The sequence below is a fragment of the Carcharhinus amblyrhynchos genome, chromosome 12 (assembly GCF_965287045.1).
Source record: "Carcharhinus amblyrhynchos chromosome 12, sCarAmb.v2.hapA, whole genome shotgun sequence".
Lineage (NCBI taxonomy): Eukaryota > Metazoa > Chordata > Chondrichthyes > Carcharhiniformes > Carcharhinidae > Carcharhinus > Carcharhinus amblyrhynchos.
The window spans coordinates 36,723,996-36,739,454 of NC_137335.1; the positions used below are offsets into that span (position 1 = coordinate 36,723,996).

General features: G+C 38.8%; 1 protein-coding gene across 1 annotated transcript in view; it reads right to left on the minus strand.

The window, feature by feature from the left end:
* The window catches only part of rel (REL proto-oncogene, NF-kB subunit), a 46,770-nt gene extending 31,515 nt beyond the window's left edge, over positions 1-15,255 (minus strand). The window contains exons 1-4 of the mRNA XM_080200386.1: positions 15,127-15,255; positions 11,956-11,997; positions 11,692-11,828; positions 10,196-10,344 (exon numbers count right to left, since the gene is read on the minus strand). Of these exons, the coding sequence (XP_080056512.1) occupies positions 10,196-10,344; positions 11,692-11,828; positions 11,956-11,997; positions 15,127-15,133 (335 nt within the window). The 5' untranslated portion in view covers positions 15,134-15,255. The remainder of the gene's footprint in view (positions 1-10,195; positions 10,345-11,691; positions 11,829-11,955; positions 11,998-15,126) is intronic.
* Positions 15,256-15,459: the final 204 nt, after the last annotated feature.

The following is a 15,459-nucleotide window of genomic DNA, read 5'->3' on the forward strand; positions in this document are numbered from 1 at the left end:
CCAAAATACACCCCTTTAAGTGGTGCAGGCTAGGTTAATCTCCTGCTCGCCTTTCATGACTTTACTCTGGCATGCAGTCACTCAGTGTGCTTAGCACAGGTTGTACGGTGCAATCATTTAGACTAGAGGACTAAATAAAGTTTCTGTGGTGATTGCAACAAAAGCAATGGGGATTGCTACTCACATATTGTGATTCCCTTGTCTGTTTTCAGAAATTACCACATTTTCTGGCCACAAGTTTTCTAGTCTGGCCTTATAAATCACCCTGGGCTTCATCTTTACGGCTCTTCAATGCACTGTCTCCCAGGCTTGAATGGCTCCTCTGCATTTTAATAACTAAAACTGCAGTCAGATCAGAAGATTCTACAGTGCAAGAATGACATCTTGGAACTTGCCATCTACCAATTTAACAATGTGGATCAACATTGTTGTTCCACAGGGACTAGACATGTTTACTGTCAAGTGCACCACCTATGTATTTTTCAGCTTCACTCTTGGCTAATTATAGATTTTTATGCTTTCAGTATTTATTTTACTTACAAAATACACAATCCCCTCCCACGTTGCCTGCGTTTGGATGTAGTATGATACCATACCATTATGAGCTTTTAATTATGCTTGTCTAGTGAATTTTGGAAATAAATTAGTGTTAATAGTGCTTAACTAACTTTGTGCTATATTTATCAGAAACTCCTAAGGATTGGAAAAGTGTCTACCATTATTATTATTTTAAAAAGGGATGTACAAACTATGTTGGTAAGGAACCTCAAAACAATTTAAAAGAAAAACACTTGAAGACATAACTTGTCAAAAGTTAGTGCTGAATCAGGGAAGGAAAATGATGCTAAATGAACCTACTATAATTCAAGACATTACTGGTGTGATGGACAAACATACGACAGGATTTCATCAGTTGAAGCAAGGAGTCCCAGAATAGAAGGAAATTTGCATCAAGTAAATTATCACAAGATTAGGATTAGTTTCAAACTTGCCATTCTCATTTGAAATACCAAAACTAACATATTTCCCCAAGCCCAATTCTAAGATACTTTATATCCTCACATAGATAAACATGTTTAGGTTTTTGAATATAAGTTTGCATTGTTCATTCAGCTTTTTTCATGGTAGTAGGGTGTGTAAGATAAAAAAACTGACTTGTTACATACATTGAAAATGTAATTTGATTGATGAAGCCCTTTACTTCTATCAAGGTCCATCAAATCAATGATAAGGCAACAGCTTTCATTTTATCTGTTCTTGGATAAAATGGTCTTCCCATTAAAAATCAAGGAAAATTTCCAATAGATTCTGTCATCAATAATGTTTGACTAAACAATAATAATGATGTCGATAGGGCATAGATTTGAAAGACTTTAGTGTGCTAACACCCACTCACTTTGGGTTTGATCCTACATGCAAAGATGAATATTTTCAAGGCAGAGCTAGATAACTCTTAATGAACAAGGGGTGAAAGATTAACAGTATGCAACAATGTGGGGCTGAAGTTACAGACAGATCAGCCATTATCTTACTAAATGATGGAGCTGGGTCAAGCGGCCAAGTGGCCTACTCCTGCCCCATTTGATCTATGAGAGGCCAAGCAGACTATTTTCTTCTTAGCCTTTGCCAATGCTATTCAGGAATCAGCTGTGTGGAAATATACAAATCTTGCCCAGGATGACTAACATGTGAATTTATGTTTCTCTATGGGAAAGTACCCTGCCATTCATTGACCAGTGTCCCTGATGACTCAGTTGAGCTTGGAAACTTCCCATTTAATATTGCACTAGACTGGATAGTCTAGTCAAGCTCAGTATCTTAACTGACAAGAAATTACTAAAAGAGATGCCTGCATTTCACATGATATAATGTGAAGGTTCCAGCCTCTCAGCTTTGACATGTGATGTACATAAACAAAAGCTTCTAGGCGTGTTCCAAAGTACTTTGTGGTAACTTTGCTATTATCTGGCACCTCAATACTGCACCGAGGTATCCTAATGTAAATTTTTGTAACTGTTGGTGAAACTCTGTTCTGTGCTCTTCAAAATCTCTTTTTGGATTCTCACATGGTGGATTCATATAAAAGTTGTGACACTGTAGCTGCTAATATCAATAATCAATAACAAGATGTCCAGCACCATGACAACTGACTAACACGAGAAAGTTTGAGGGTTTGTCTTAGTAAAAGGAAATCCAGTTATCAACACCAGAGTTGGAAAATTCCCACCTGGGGAATGATAACACACCACCACATTCTGGAAGTAATCTTGCTTCTGACACATAAAAGTGGCAGGTGCAAGCTACTTTATGGATTTGTACATACAAGCTGAACTTCACAGTGCATTGGTGGACTTCTGCATTGTAAGCACCATTTTTTTGAAAAAGATGTTAAACCAAGGTATTGTCTGCACGCTGAGGTGAACTTAAAACAGAAATGACAAATTGGAGTGACAAGGCCAATTGTTCATTCCATACACGAGAGTAGGGCAGCAAAAAGTGATGAGTGCTTCATGAACCATGTGCCAAGCTAGAAATGCAAATGGAAATTTCCTAAGTATTTCCCAAGTTGTAATTTAGATTAACAGTTAGAATCTGATTTAGAACATTAAAACTGCAAAGTAGTCAAGACACCTAGTTAATTGAATTGTCTAGCAGTAGCAGTTACCTGTCCATCAACCAACATTTGTTGTCAAATAAATGTTAATTATTGGAGCAGGAAGCTGATTTAGCAGCTGTAACTTGGGTCTGCTTTCAATGTAAACTCTTGAAATAAGTACTCAGTGTCTGCTATTACACAACAGTAATCTGGGACCAGAGCGCTTCATGAACTGCGTGCTAAATCAGGAATGTGGCACAGAGAGGGTGAGGAGGTGCTGCTTTTTATTTTACCTCCAGCAGCTGGTGAGAGTTCCTCTTTTGCCTCTAAACTGGGAAATTAACATATTGCTTTAATTTACCAAATTAGCAACTAGTTAACTAATCAAATAAATAAATAAGTTTAGACAGACATGGCAGAACAGTAGTGTGTCATTACTGCAACACGTGGAGAATTCTTGGAATGTTTTGTAGCCCCAGCAATCATACCCACAGAAAGTCTCTGCGGCTTGAACAAGTTTGGCTCAGAGTTACTAGGTTGGATTCCGAGCTGCAAACATTACGGGGTATTAGGAGGGATGAAAGTTACCTGGCTACTTTCTTCTGAGATACAGCCACACCACTTAGGTTAAGTCCCACTTTGGAGATGCTCAATGGTCAGGAGGGTGTGGCTGAGAGTCAGGCAGATCTGGGTGTAAGGGATAAAGCAATGGAGGAGTACGTACACGGTGGATAACAGGACTGCATTGTGGATGAGCAAACTGACCATGGCACCATGGTAGGGAGATAAAAAGGAATGTGGTAGTGAAAGGAGTCAGTATAGTTAGTACTGTTCTCTGCTTCTGCATGACAGGGAGTTCCAAAGGCTGTGTTACATGTCTGGCTACATGTCTATGTTACATGCCCACCTGACGAAGGAACAGCCAGTTCCGAAAGCTAGTGGCATTTGCTACAAATAAACCTGTTGCCGCGGCATCATGTCTGGTGCCAGGGTAAAGGACAACTTGTAGCTGGAGATGAACTTGGAGTGGGAGGGGTGGATCCAGTTATCCTGTTCCAATAAGAACAAATGACATAGAACTAGGAATGATGTGAGTATTAAAGGAATCCAGACACACATTAAAATGCAGAGCCTCAAACGTAATAAACTGTGGATTGTTACCTGAGCCACATGCCAAGTGGCACAGTACCAGCAGATTAGAGAATTGAACGCATGGCTCAAGGTGTAGTGTGGGAAGGGGTTTTAATTCATGGGCCACTAGCATCTGTGCACTGGAAAGAGAAGGCTGTTCCATTGAGATGGGCTCACACAAACTGGCAATTTGTATAACTAAACTAGAATAGGGCCTTAAACTAAAAAAAAAATGGGCGGGGGTGGTGGGAAGAGAGGGAAGAGAGGGATCAGGTGACTTAGAACTCTGAAGAGAAAAACTGAAACAACAGAGCAGTCCAGCAATTTGAGTAAATACAACAGAATGAACCAGGAAGGGACAAAATGTTCAACAAAGGCATATGACATAAAAAATCAAAAACTCAGCAAGAAAAATTAATCCACGGTATACAGAGGAAGTTAAGGATAGTATTCAATTCAAAGAAGAGGCTTATAATGTTGCAAGAACAGTAGTAAGCCCGAGGCTGGGAGTGTTTTATAAACCAAAGGACTCCCAGAAAGTTGACCAAAGGAGAAAAATTAGAATCAAGGTGTAAACTAGCCAGGGATATAAAAACAGTTTGGAAAAGCTTTTACAAGAATATGAAAAAGGAGAGTAGCTAAAGTCTATGAGAAGTACAGACAGGAGACAATGGCTGGAATTCTCCAGCTGTTCACACCGACAGGATTCTCTGGTCCCACTAGCAGTATGGGGTAGTTTCAATGGGAATTCCCATTGACAGCAGTGGGACCAGAGGATCTCACTGCCAGCGAATAGTGCACTGCCTCCCATTGCCATTAAAAACTCTGAGGGGGAGACCAGGGAATCTCGCCCTTTATGATGGGAATGGCACAGACATTGAACAAATATTTTGTCTTCTTCACAGGAGAAGACACATACCAAAAATGCAGTGTAACCATGGGCTTAAAGAGTGAAGAAGTCAATTAATCTCAGCAGAACAAACATATTGGAGAAACTTAAGGGACTAAAATCCAACAAATCCCCAGGATCTGATGGCCTAACCCCTTGGTTCTAAACAAAGTAACTGCAGGGATAATGGGTGTGCCAGTTATGATTTTCCAAAATTTTTTAGATTCTATAATTCTAATGGATTGTTAGTAAATGCAACTCTGCTGCTATTGAGGAAAGGAGGAAGTGAGAAAACAGAACAATGGGCCAGTTAGTCCAACATTAGGCATCAGCAAAATGCTGAAATATATTGTTAAGGAAGTCTTAACAATGCTTTTAGTGAATCATTGTCTGATCAGATAAAGTCAGCATAGTTTTACAAAAGGGACATCATGTTTGGCAAATTTATTACAAGTTTTTTTTCAGGATGCAACTAGTAGGATAAATAAAGGGAACCAGTAGATATGGTATACTTCAATTCAATAAGGGACCGCACCAGAAGTTAAGATACAAGATAAGGGCTCATGGAGTTGAGGTTAATAGATTAGCTTGGATAGAGGATTAGTTAATGTATGGGAAGCAGAATGAGACATTTTCAAGTTGGCAGACCATAACTACTAGTATGCTACAAGGATCACTGCTGTAATGCCACTTATTTACATTATGTTAAAAACTTCGGCAAAGAGGTAGAGAGCTATGCATCAATATTTGCAGGTGATACAAAGCTATGTGGGAATATAAACTATAAAGGAAGATACTGTATAAAGAAACTGTAAAAAGATATGGATAGTTTATGAGAGTCAACAACAAGCAATGGAGTAAAATGTGGGTGAAAAGGGTGAGGTTATTCACTAGGGTATTAAGAACAAAACAGCAGATTTTTTTTAAAGGCATGAAAGGTCTCTTTGATGATGTTCAGAGAAACCTGGGTATACTTGCACAAGAAATACAAAATTTGAACGCAAGTACAACAAGCAATTAAGAAAGTAAATTGGATGCTGGCCTATGTACAAGAAAAGAAGTCTTGTTACAATTGTATAGGGCTATGGTGGAACCACGTCTGAAGTATTGTGTACAATTTTGGTCTCCAGACCCAAGGAATGATATCGTTGTCCTTGAGGTGTTTGGATGAAGATTCACCAGATTAGTTCCTGGGTCGAGAGGGTGTCTTATGAGGAGAGGCTGAGTAAATTGGGTCTAAACTCTCTGGAGTTTAGAAGAATGAGAGATGAGCTCGATTTTACCATCAAGTTGCACCCGATTTTGGGCACAGAAACTTGGTAAAGTCGGATGTGAGGCAAGTAGCACGATCCGCACCCTCCTCCATGCCGGTTCCTCCTTTAGCAAGAGCCAAAAATGGCCACTGTTGGGACTGTGCCCAAAACAGGCGTGACATCCATTTAAATGCATTTGCATGCATTTAAATTGATTTAACAGATTGCATGCTCAAACTTACCGGCACTTCCCCCTTTACCACCGCGTTCGTCCATCCAGATTCGGCGCGAAATAGACACAGTCCGCAAAGGTCCGATTCGGGCCTTCCAGCTTCTAAGGAGATGCGTTTCGAACTTCAGGCAGCTCTCTGGTTCAGACTGATGATGGGGGAAGTGGCTCTCTGACTCAGATGGTGAGGGAGGCAGGGGAGTGTGTGTGATTGTGGGGGTGGGGGTGGCGGGTAGAAAATGGGTCTGGATGGCAGAGTCAGTAACGTTGTCAGTGAGGCAATGTATGTGGGCTCCAGATGGGAGGCATTATCCAGCCTGGGAGCAATGTGGCAGGGGAGCATTTCTCTAACTTTTTTTTCCTGTGCATGCACAGTGGGAGGCACCAGTCGGAGCTGCAGGATTTTGGGCTTGTTAAGCTCCACCTACAGGCTTCTACAGCGCAACTCCAAATCGCTGCTATTTTTTCAGGCACGGCGCGTATAGGGGTGCCTGAGAACGGGTCTAAAAGTCGGATCTGAAACACTCCCAGTTTCAAGTCCGCCCTACACTTAGAATCAAAATGGTAAAATAGGGCTCAGTGTCATTGAAACATACAACATTATGAAGGAGATAGACTGAGAGATTGTTTCCATTGATTGGGAAATAAAAAACGTAGAAGGATAATTTCAGGATAAGAAGTCAACCAATTTAGGACTGAGATAAGAAGAAATTTCCTTAACGGGTTGTGAATTTTGGAATTCTCTACTTCAGGGGGTTGTGGATGCTCCATTGTGGAACACATTTAAGGCTGAGATCGACAGATTTTTGGTGCTCGGGAAATCAAGGGCTATGGAGAGCAAATGGTAATTGAAATTCAGGTTAAAAAGCAGTCATGATCATATCAAATGGCGGAGCAGGCTTAAGGAGCCATCGGGCTACTCCTGTTCGTATTTATGTTCTTACCATTAATTCTGACAAATCTTGTTGTATGGAGCAAACAAATCAATAGCCATACAAACTCAATTACTTATACTCACTGAGAAAATCAGCCAGCTTTTGGATTTGATATTTCCCAATAGATTTACTTTTAAATTTTCCCTACAATTTTAATTGCAACCCATAGTGCAATTCCTTCCTTGTATTTTTCTCAAACTTTCTGTAATCTTTGCCATGATTGACCACAGCACCCTCCTCCAACACCTTTCCTCCGCACCAAAACTGAGTGGGAATATTATTGTACAGTTCTGTTCTTACTGATCTAATTGCAGCCAAAACATCTCCACTCTCCTACATCTTCCCACCTGTTGAACTTACTGTTCCTGACTCTGGCCTTATATGCATCTCCCTTCATATTCCCCTGCAATTGCTACGTCTAGCTAGTGTCGATGTCACCCCTCTAACAGCCCTCCTTCTTTAAGACCCTCTTTAAAACACATCTCTTTGACGAAAGTTTTGGTTACCCTTCCTGCTTTGTTTCAGTTACCATTTTTGTCTCTTTGCACCTCTTCAAAAATGGATTGGGATAATTTGACATTAAGAGTGCCATATAAATACAAGTTGTTGTTGTATATTTTGTCACAGAGCAAGGGGAAAAAGATGGAATGGGACTTGGCTGTGGCTATTTCCCACAGGCCAAAATGCTAATACATTCAGGAGAATATATATTCTACATAAGCAGACACACATGGATGTAATAGAATCCACTATTTACTTGGCCATTCATCAAGGTATTAATTGGTATCAATTTGGTCTGGATCTGTGTACTATACTTTCTACTTGATAGCTAATTCATGAGGCATTCCTTCAATGTTAACTTTGTTGGCAATTTTGCAATCATAATAATAAATTATAAAATCAGAGCACAGAAGGAGGCCATTCACCCCTTCATTTCTGTAGTAACTCTTTCACGGGGAAATCTTGTACGCCCACTTCTTTGCACTTTCCTCATGCACCTGTAATTCTTTACCCTTCTACTACTTATCCAATTCCTTCTTGAAGGCTACTATTGAAAATTACAACACCTTCACTGATTCAATATGTCTGCTTTAACAAAGTGATCAGATGAAATTTTCACTCCTAATTGTTCTCCTGATTCCACCTGGAAATGTGTATAGGTGTTGGTTATAAACAGAAACAGCTGTGATAGGTTTGGTCAAATGGTTTGCTGACACCCACACATGAAAAATGGCTACACCAGTCAGGTGCCAAGGTGCCCATGGAATCATATTCCAGCAAGCTGTCAAACCTTCCAGGAGAGAAGGAGTCAAGAAAACCAGCGAAAAGGGAGAAGAAACTCCAACTGCATCTTGGCAAGAGCATTCCAAGAAACGTCATAAATGTTGCATGCATTTTCTCAGGCAGATGGACAATTTAAGGAAGACATAAAGGCCTGCTTTCATATTGTGCCTTTTGTAACCTTATTAATGTCCCAAAACATTTTATAGTCAATGAAATACATTTAAAAAATAGTCACGTTACAATGTGGAAAGCACGACCGCCAATTTGCAGACAAAAAAGCTCCAAGCAACAACAATGCAAAAATTACCAGATTCTGTCTTAGATTTTTGGTGAAAATAAATTCGTTGGGACACCTAACTCCATTACTCTTCTTTGAAAATGCCAGGAAAATTTTCTTACATCCATCTGAGGGCAGACTCTCGTATCACTCACTCAATGAAAGGTGGCACTGTGACAATGTGCAGCACTCATTAAGCGTTGTACTGAGTGTCTGTCTAGCATTGTGTGCTCAGGTCTTCGGGGTGAAACTTCAACCCACAAATTACTGACTCAGAGGTGAGGATGTTCCTACTGAGTCATGGCTAATACTAAAGCTATGGTGTTAAATTGGGACCAGTTTTGTGCTGTGAGCTCACACCCACTAGGAAGTGGGTTGAAACTACCTACATTCATTTTAAAAAGCACTTATACGACCAGAATTAGACCTCTGTCCAACTAGTTTGTGAGGTTTCAAATCAAGGAACTAGATGTGAAAAGGAAATGTGCTAACCCATTGTACCACACACTCTCCTCTTTAATATCTTTACAATCAATATCAATGCTGGTCCTCATCAAATTGCCATAGCATACTGTGCGAGATGCATGCAATTAAGCCCACACAACCCTTCAAATTAGTTTGACAATGTTAGTCAAATCAATCTCAGGCCTCCTACTTTAAGATTTTACATATTTTACCTATTATCATGTTATATTTGCACTGATATATTTGCAAGGACCGAGACAATCAAGCATACAGCAGAAATTGAGGGTAACAATCCTCCATAATCATATCCATGTAAAAATAATTTGCTGTGAGCGATTTTATGTAATATAAGAATTCTGTTTGACTAAATAGTAGTTAAAAAGAAAACATATCTTGAAATATAATCAACAAATCTACAGGTCAATCAATATTCATCCCTCATCTATGCCTTTGTTACCTCCAGATTTGATTATTCTGATGCTCTCCTGGCTGGCCTCCCATTTTTCATCCTCCATAAACATAACCACATCTAAAACTCTACCGCTCAGATCCTAACTTGTACCAATCCCATTCACCCAGTTTAACAGAGCCTTGATTTTAAAATTCTCGTCTTTTTGTTCAAATTCTTCCATGACCTTATTCGTTCATATTTCTGTAACCTCCTCAAGCCCTAAAACTTTCCAAGAACTTTACTTTTCCTAAACTCTGGCTTTTATGCATCATCCCACTTTCCTCACCCCAATACTGTCTTCAGCTGTTTTGACGCTAAACTCTGGAATTTTCCCCCTAACCTTCATCACCTTTTCACCACTAAGACACTCCTTAAAACCCATCTCTTTGACTGAAATTTTGATCATCTATCCTAATTTTTTTTTGGGCTGCGTTAATTTCTGTTTTTTGCACACTGTGATGCACCTTGGTGTGACTTACAACATTATCTATCTAAATTGCAAGTGTTTTTGTTGTTATTGTCAACCTAAATCATAATGCAAATCAGTGAAGAAATAATCTTTAAGTATAGAGCTAGTTATCAGACCCATGAAATAAAAATCAAACCAACATCTATGCACATTTCATTCTTACAACAAAATGACGAAAACAAAATAAAAAGTGCCAGCTTAAACTTGAATACTTACCAAAGAATTCTACGATCAGGGCCAAAATCAGCTTCATAGAACCCATCTCTACAATCTTTCCCAACCAAGTCATGAGGATGGGGCTTGAAGGGTTCAACTTTTGTTACTAAAGTAACTAAAACTCTCCCTCTGCCAAAGTAGTTTACAACCTGCATAGATAAAAGAACATTTAGATGAGAACCATAATGTTATAAAAGGGAAGGATAATTTAATTAAACTGTGCAAAGAAATCTTGTAAAATTACATTCTTACGTTTAAATTTCTAACTAAATCTGACAGATTAGAATAACTCAAAACTTTAGCTTGGAAACATCCCCATTCAAACAAATGGTACTTTACTGGGGCTAACAAGCTACAAAGTTAGTCACGTAAACACAGTTTGACATACTGAAACATCTTCCACTCTCTCCTTTCTTGGGATGGTTGATTTCCAATTGCTTCTATGGCATTTATTTCTGCTATGCTGACAACTGCAAAAATCAGCACACCAGATATCTCTGAAATTCAATGTTAATTTTGACAGATTTGTTGCAAGGTTTAACATCATAAATTGTACAATTTTAATAAAGTAGAAGCCTCTGCAGGATTATCTATAAAGAGAGATCTGTTGTGAATGTAACATAAATAGGTCTAGCTCCTAGATGATTCTGGCTCCTCAAGTACAAATTAGATTCATTTTCAATCATGACGTGATCAAAGCAGTTGATGTACAATTTAATCTGTAAATGATTTCAAATTTTTTTTTCAAAATTAACCTTGAGGAGAATTACTCTAATTAAGTATCGAAAACATCAAGAAGCAAAGCAAGGAATCAAGAACTGTGAGAGAATTGGAATGTACTGAACGAACTAGAGATGGTGCTGAAAGCCAACAGCTAACTTAGTTAAATTCACTGGGAATAAAAAAGCCAGGATGACAATAATATTTTGGTAAGTTAGTTGTTTCTGTTTCAAATTTATTTATAAATAACTGTCAACATAATAATAACAGTAATTTATTTTCCCAATATTAAATCATAATTCTTCCACAATCAGGTGAATTGCAGCAATTTACCAGTGTGCTGTGGTAGTACAGTATATTGTCATATCAATAATCTATATGCAATGTAGAGTCAAACTTTAATTACCCATACAGGGAGTTGCTAATCTCAAATGAACACATCAGCAAAAGACATCCAGCAAGATATGATTTACAGGTTATTGTGCTTAAAACCAAATGATTAGCAAAAAATTATAATATTCCCATTATGGGTAGTTTGTTGTCGAAGCTACTTCATTTATGTTCTTTATTGACGAATGGATTTAAGAGGAAACAGTTCACACAGTTCTTCCGAATTCTGCTATACAGAAGTGGGGTTTACTTTTGTATTAAAGCATTAGCCTTTCATTCCCATTGATGTATTAATTATGTTTTTAATAGCTTTAAAATGATTACAAAATAGAAGGTATTTTCACAGAAAGTTTAAAACATGTTATTTATGTATTGTAATATTATACCCGTATGGAAGGATATGTTCTATTATTATCTGTGCTGTGCTCCCCAGGAATGCTACCAGCCGATCGTCCTTCACATTTATATCGGAAACGCATGCCACGTTGCTTGGGTTGCTCGACAATTTCAACATAAGGTTCACCTAAAATTTAAGTAAAAACAATTGCAGCAAAATGGAATTCAACAAAGTACACCACAGCAATCAGTCACACGAATAGAAAGACAAGTTAGGGTTAAGATCTTTCCTACAACATAGAGAAGTCTCTTACCTTGAATGGGAAGTCTTGACACAGCAGGCAGGTGACCTCGCACTGTAAAGATAGGATTCCAGAAATAATTATTGCTTATTATCTATTATAAGGAATAAAAGAGTAACACATCTCCCTGGCAAGTTTTCAATGTGCTTGGATTAAAATTAAATTGTATAAGAGATACAAATATATATTTAAATAAACAAAGTTATACAGTATACTTAAAGGAAGATCCAAAGTGATAGCTGGTGTTACCCTCCAATGTAATCACTATGAAATTATTTATCTGTAAAATTAAAGGTCACTTGAGTTACACCCACAACTAGATGGTGGGTGTGCACTCAAACAGAAGTGATGCAGGTCCTGCTAAATGCACCCACTAAAAACAAAAAAAACGTTCCTCAAGACTTTTTCCTCTTCCTTTTGTTATTCTCTATACATTATAAATATAGCTTTGTAGATTTTTTTTGGTCACAAATCAGTTACTCTCAGAGTCAAAACAGTTGAACTCAAAGCTATTGAATTAGATTATCCAATTATAATAATTATTTATTTGAATATTCAATAATTCTTCTGATTTTACAAAAATACCTTTCTGGGACAGCCACAACTCTGCATAATTTCACCAGCAGATTTTTTTTAAAAATCGCATTAATTAGTCACAGAGAATATTAATTTGCGTAGTCCTGCCAATAAAACAAGAAAATATCTTCTATTCAGGACTGTAAATATCCAATTGCCAACACAACAATGTTAAAAATTATGAAGTTGAGCCAAATATTGGGGTACACAATGGGGATGCTGTGGCTTAAGTGGAAACAAAGCTGCCAAGTTTTTAGACAATAGTTCCAACTTCCATAATTCTCTGGTATCTTGTGTATGGTTTTCAGATCACATGCTTAACTATGTGAATTTTTATAGTAAGTACTTTTTAAAATGATAAGCTGTTGAAAGTGACATATGTTTTTGGTTTCACTTGATATTCTATTGTTTTACTGAGGGGCTGGTTATGAATCTAAAGCAAATCTAACATTTACTGATAATTAAAACAGAGTTATCCAATGTGATTAATTTACTTTCAATTAAATGTTTGTGCAGTTACCAGCGAGTTGAAGATGTGATCATAGTAATCCATACCCAATAAATCTAGGAATCTGACACATTAAAGAGTATGTACCAGACAGAATCAAATCACTAGTTAGATGTATGGTATCCATGGTCATCACCATCCCTCTGCGGACGGAGTTGAAAATATGTCTTTAAGCCTCAAGCGCCACTTGCAGTTATTTTCTTGTATATTCGACATTAGCTCTCTAAATTGGCTAAGACCAAGCGTCAGATCAAGCCTAGGATGGGGTGCAATGCCTTAACTTATCTTGTCAGCTTGAATCTTGTTTATCTCTTTTGCAGGACCATGAATTGGAATCAATTGAATTTTGAATTTGTTTTTTGAAGTAAGAATTGCATTTGGGTTGGCCTGGTCCACTCTGAACATTGACTTTATAACTTCAAGGATGGAGTGAAAAATTTTTTAAAAAAGTACTATTTATTTAATGTCCTGTTGATTATATTTTAATCAAAAAGCAGCATTAGAAATCAGTGGCTGCATTGAAGCATCAATGTGCAGAGAAATCTCACCCACCCTGCTGAGGGGAGTTCGAAACCCTGTCCCATCGTTTTCAGAGTGGAAAGTAAGACATCATCCACTGCTTCAACGCCTAATTCCTGGTTACCTCTATGCACAGTAAGAAGTCTCACAACACCGGGTGAGAATCCAACCAGTTTATTTGATAGTAATCTCATGACTACTACCCCTGTGTAGAAGAGGAAGATCGCGTGTCCAGAGTAAGTGGGTATACACAGATGGCTTTCGTTTAAGGTTTAAAATAAGAAAGTAAACCAATGGCTGCCTTCCAACATCTAGTCTCGTCTTGTTCAGTGAGGAAAGCGAGGGGTGTTGGCTCATAACGCGCACGGCGGCATCAAAGCAACTCCCAACCGCTTTGGGGCTGGTTTGAACCACTTCAATATCACAAAGTGCCCCCATTTAGAGGAGTTGGCTGGAAAAGCATCTCCCTTTAGTCAGACGAGACTGTTTGCAGCTAACAACTCTCCCTCTACCTGACCCCCCCCCCCCCCCCACCCCGCCACAACCAACTACAATTACAACTTAAAATGTCAGGCTTCCAATCCAACTCAGAATTTCAGTCACAACATTCACTTGTTTAAGGGATGTTCCATTCTAGAGAACCAGAATATCAATAAAACTACACATGAGATATTCTCCGTGCCTATTGGATGGACGGTCCTTCATCCCTCGGACAAAGATCCCCTAGTTCAAACTGGTGAACTGCAGGGAAGTTTCTGGCAGATCTGTTCTCATCATCGCCCCCGAGAGTTTCACCAAGCGTATCATCTGTGAGTTTCAGCAGACATTTTATGGACACGGTAGGAACTCAGAGATCTTTCAAACACATTTGACTTTCAGTAGATACTTCCTCATTAAGTTGGGAGGTGATGCAACAGCTTCGCTTTACAGACCGTCCCTGCTCTCTCTGAATTGCCAAAAGATATGGAGACAGCTCTCGGTAAAAATGGTAAATAAATGTCGCCGGGGCCAGGCGCTTGTCGTTTCAAAATGCAGCTGAAATGTCTTCAGTTTAATTCCCACCCACTGCTTGTGATATTTTAAAAGACATTGATGGCGTTCGCGGGGCTGAGCTTGTTCCAGGTTCTGGGTTTCCCTCTCTCTCTCTCATTGGCGCCAATGTCCACAAAAAAAGTTTCCACAAACACTTGGCCACTGTCTGAAAACAGCGCAAGTCAAAACACTGTCGGAGCAGCGAACAAACTCACCCAAACAGTGTGATCTCCAAACATACATACTGAAGGACTAATTCGGAATTGATAATAAACGCAAAATCGGCGTGTGAAACAGTCCGGTTTTAAAAGGAGCGATTTATTCACTAATTTAACTCGTCGACTTGTTATTTTCACTTAAAAGAGGTTCAAAAGTTTTTTTTTAAAAAAAGTCCCTTTGTAGACGCAGGTCCGCCAACAACACAAAAACAAAATACCGCGGATACTTGAAAAGTGAATTAATCTTTTAGTTCTGCCGGTAATGTCAGATAATCTTTATCAACTCAAGCACACAAGCTACCAAAATATTTGATTATTAACTCAGCTTACCGTCCATGGCTGTTTGCCGCGTTCCCCTGTTACAACCCCCTACACAATTATTCGGATTTGTAACTGCGCTGTCCTCACTCCAAAACGAACTGGTCGCAAAGTTAGGAGAGGCACTGTAAGGTTGTACTCAAGTTCAGCAGGGGAATTCCCCCTCCGCCTCAGAAATTGACTGACGTTCCTACCGCATTGGTTATCAAGCTGTGGCCAATAAAGAGTGAGAACGTCTTATGGGTAACCCCTGTTACTAAGTGCTGTGAGTGCAGACATTGCTGAGATACATGTGACTTTCCATAGTGATTGGAATTGAAACAGAAGTGATTCAAAATCAGAAGA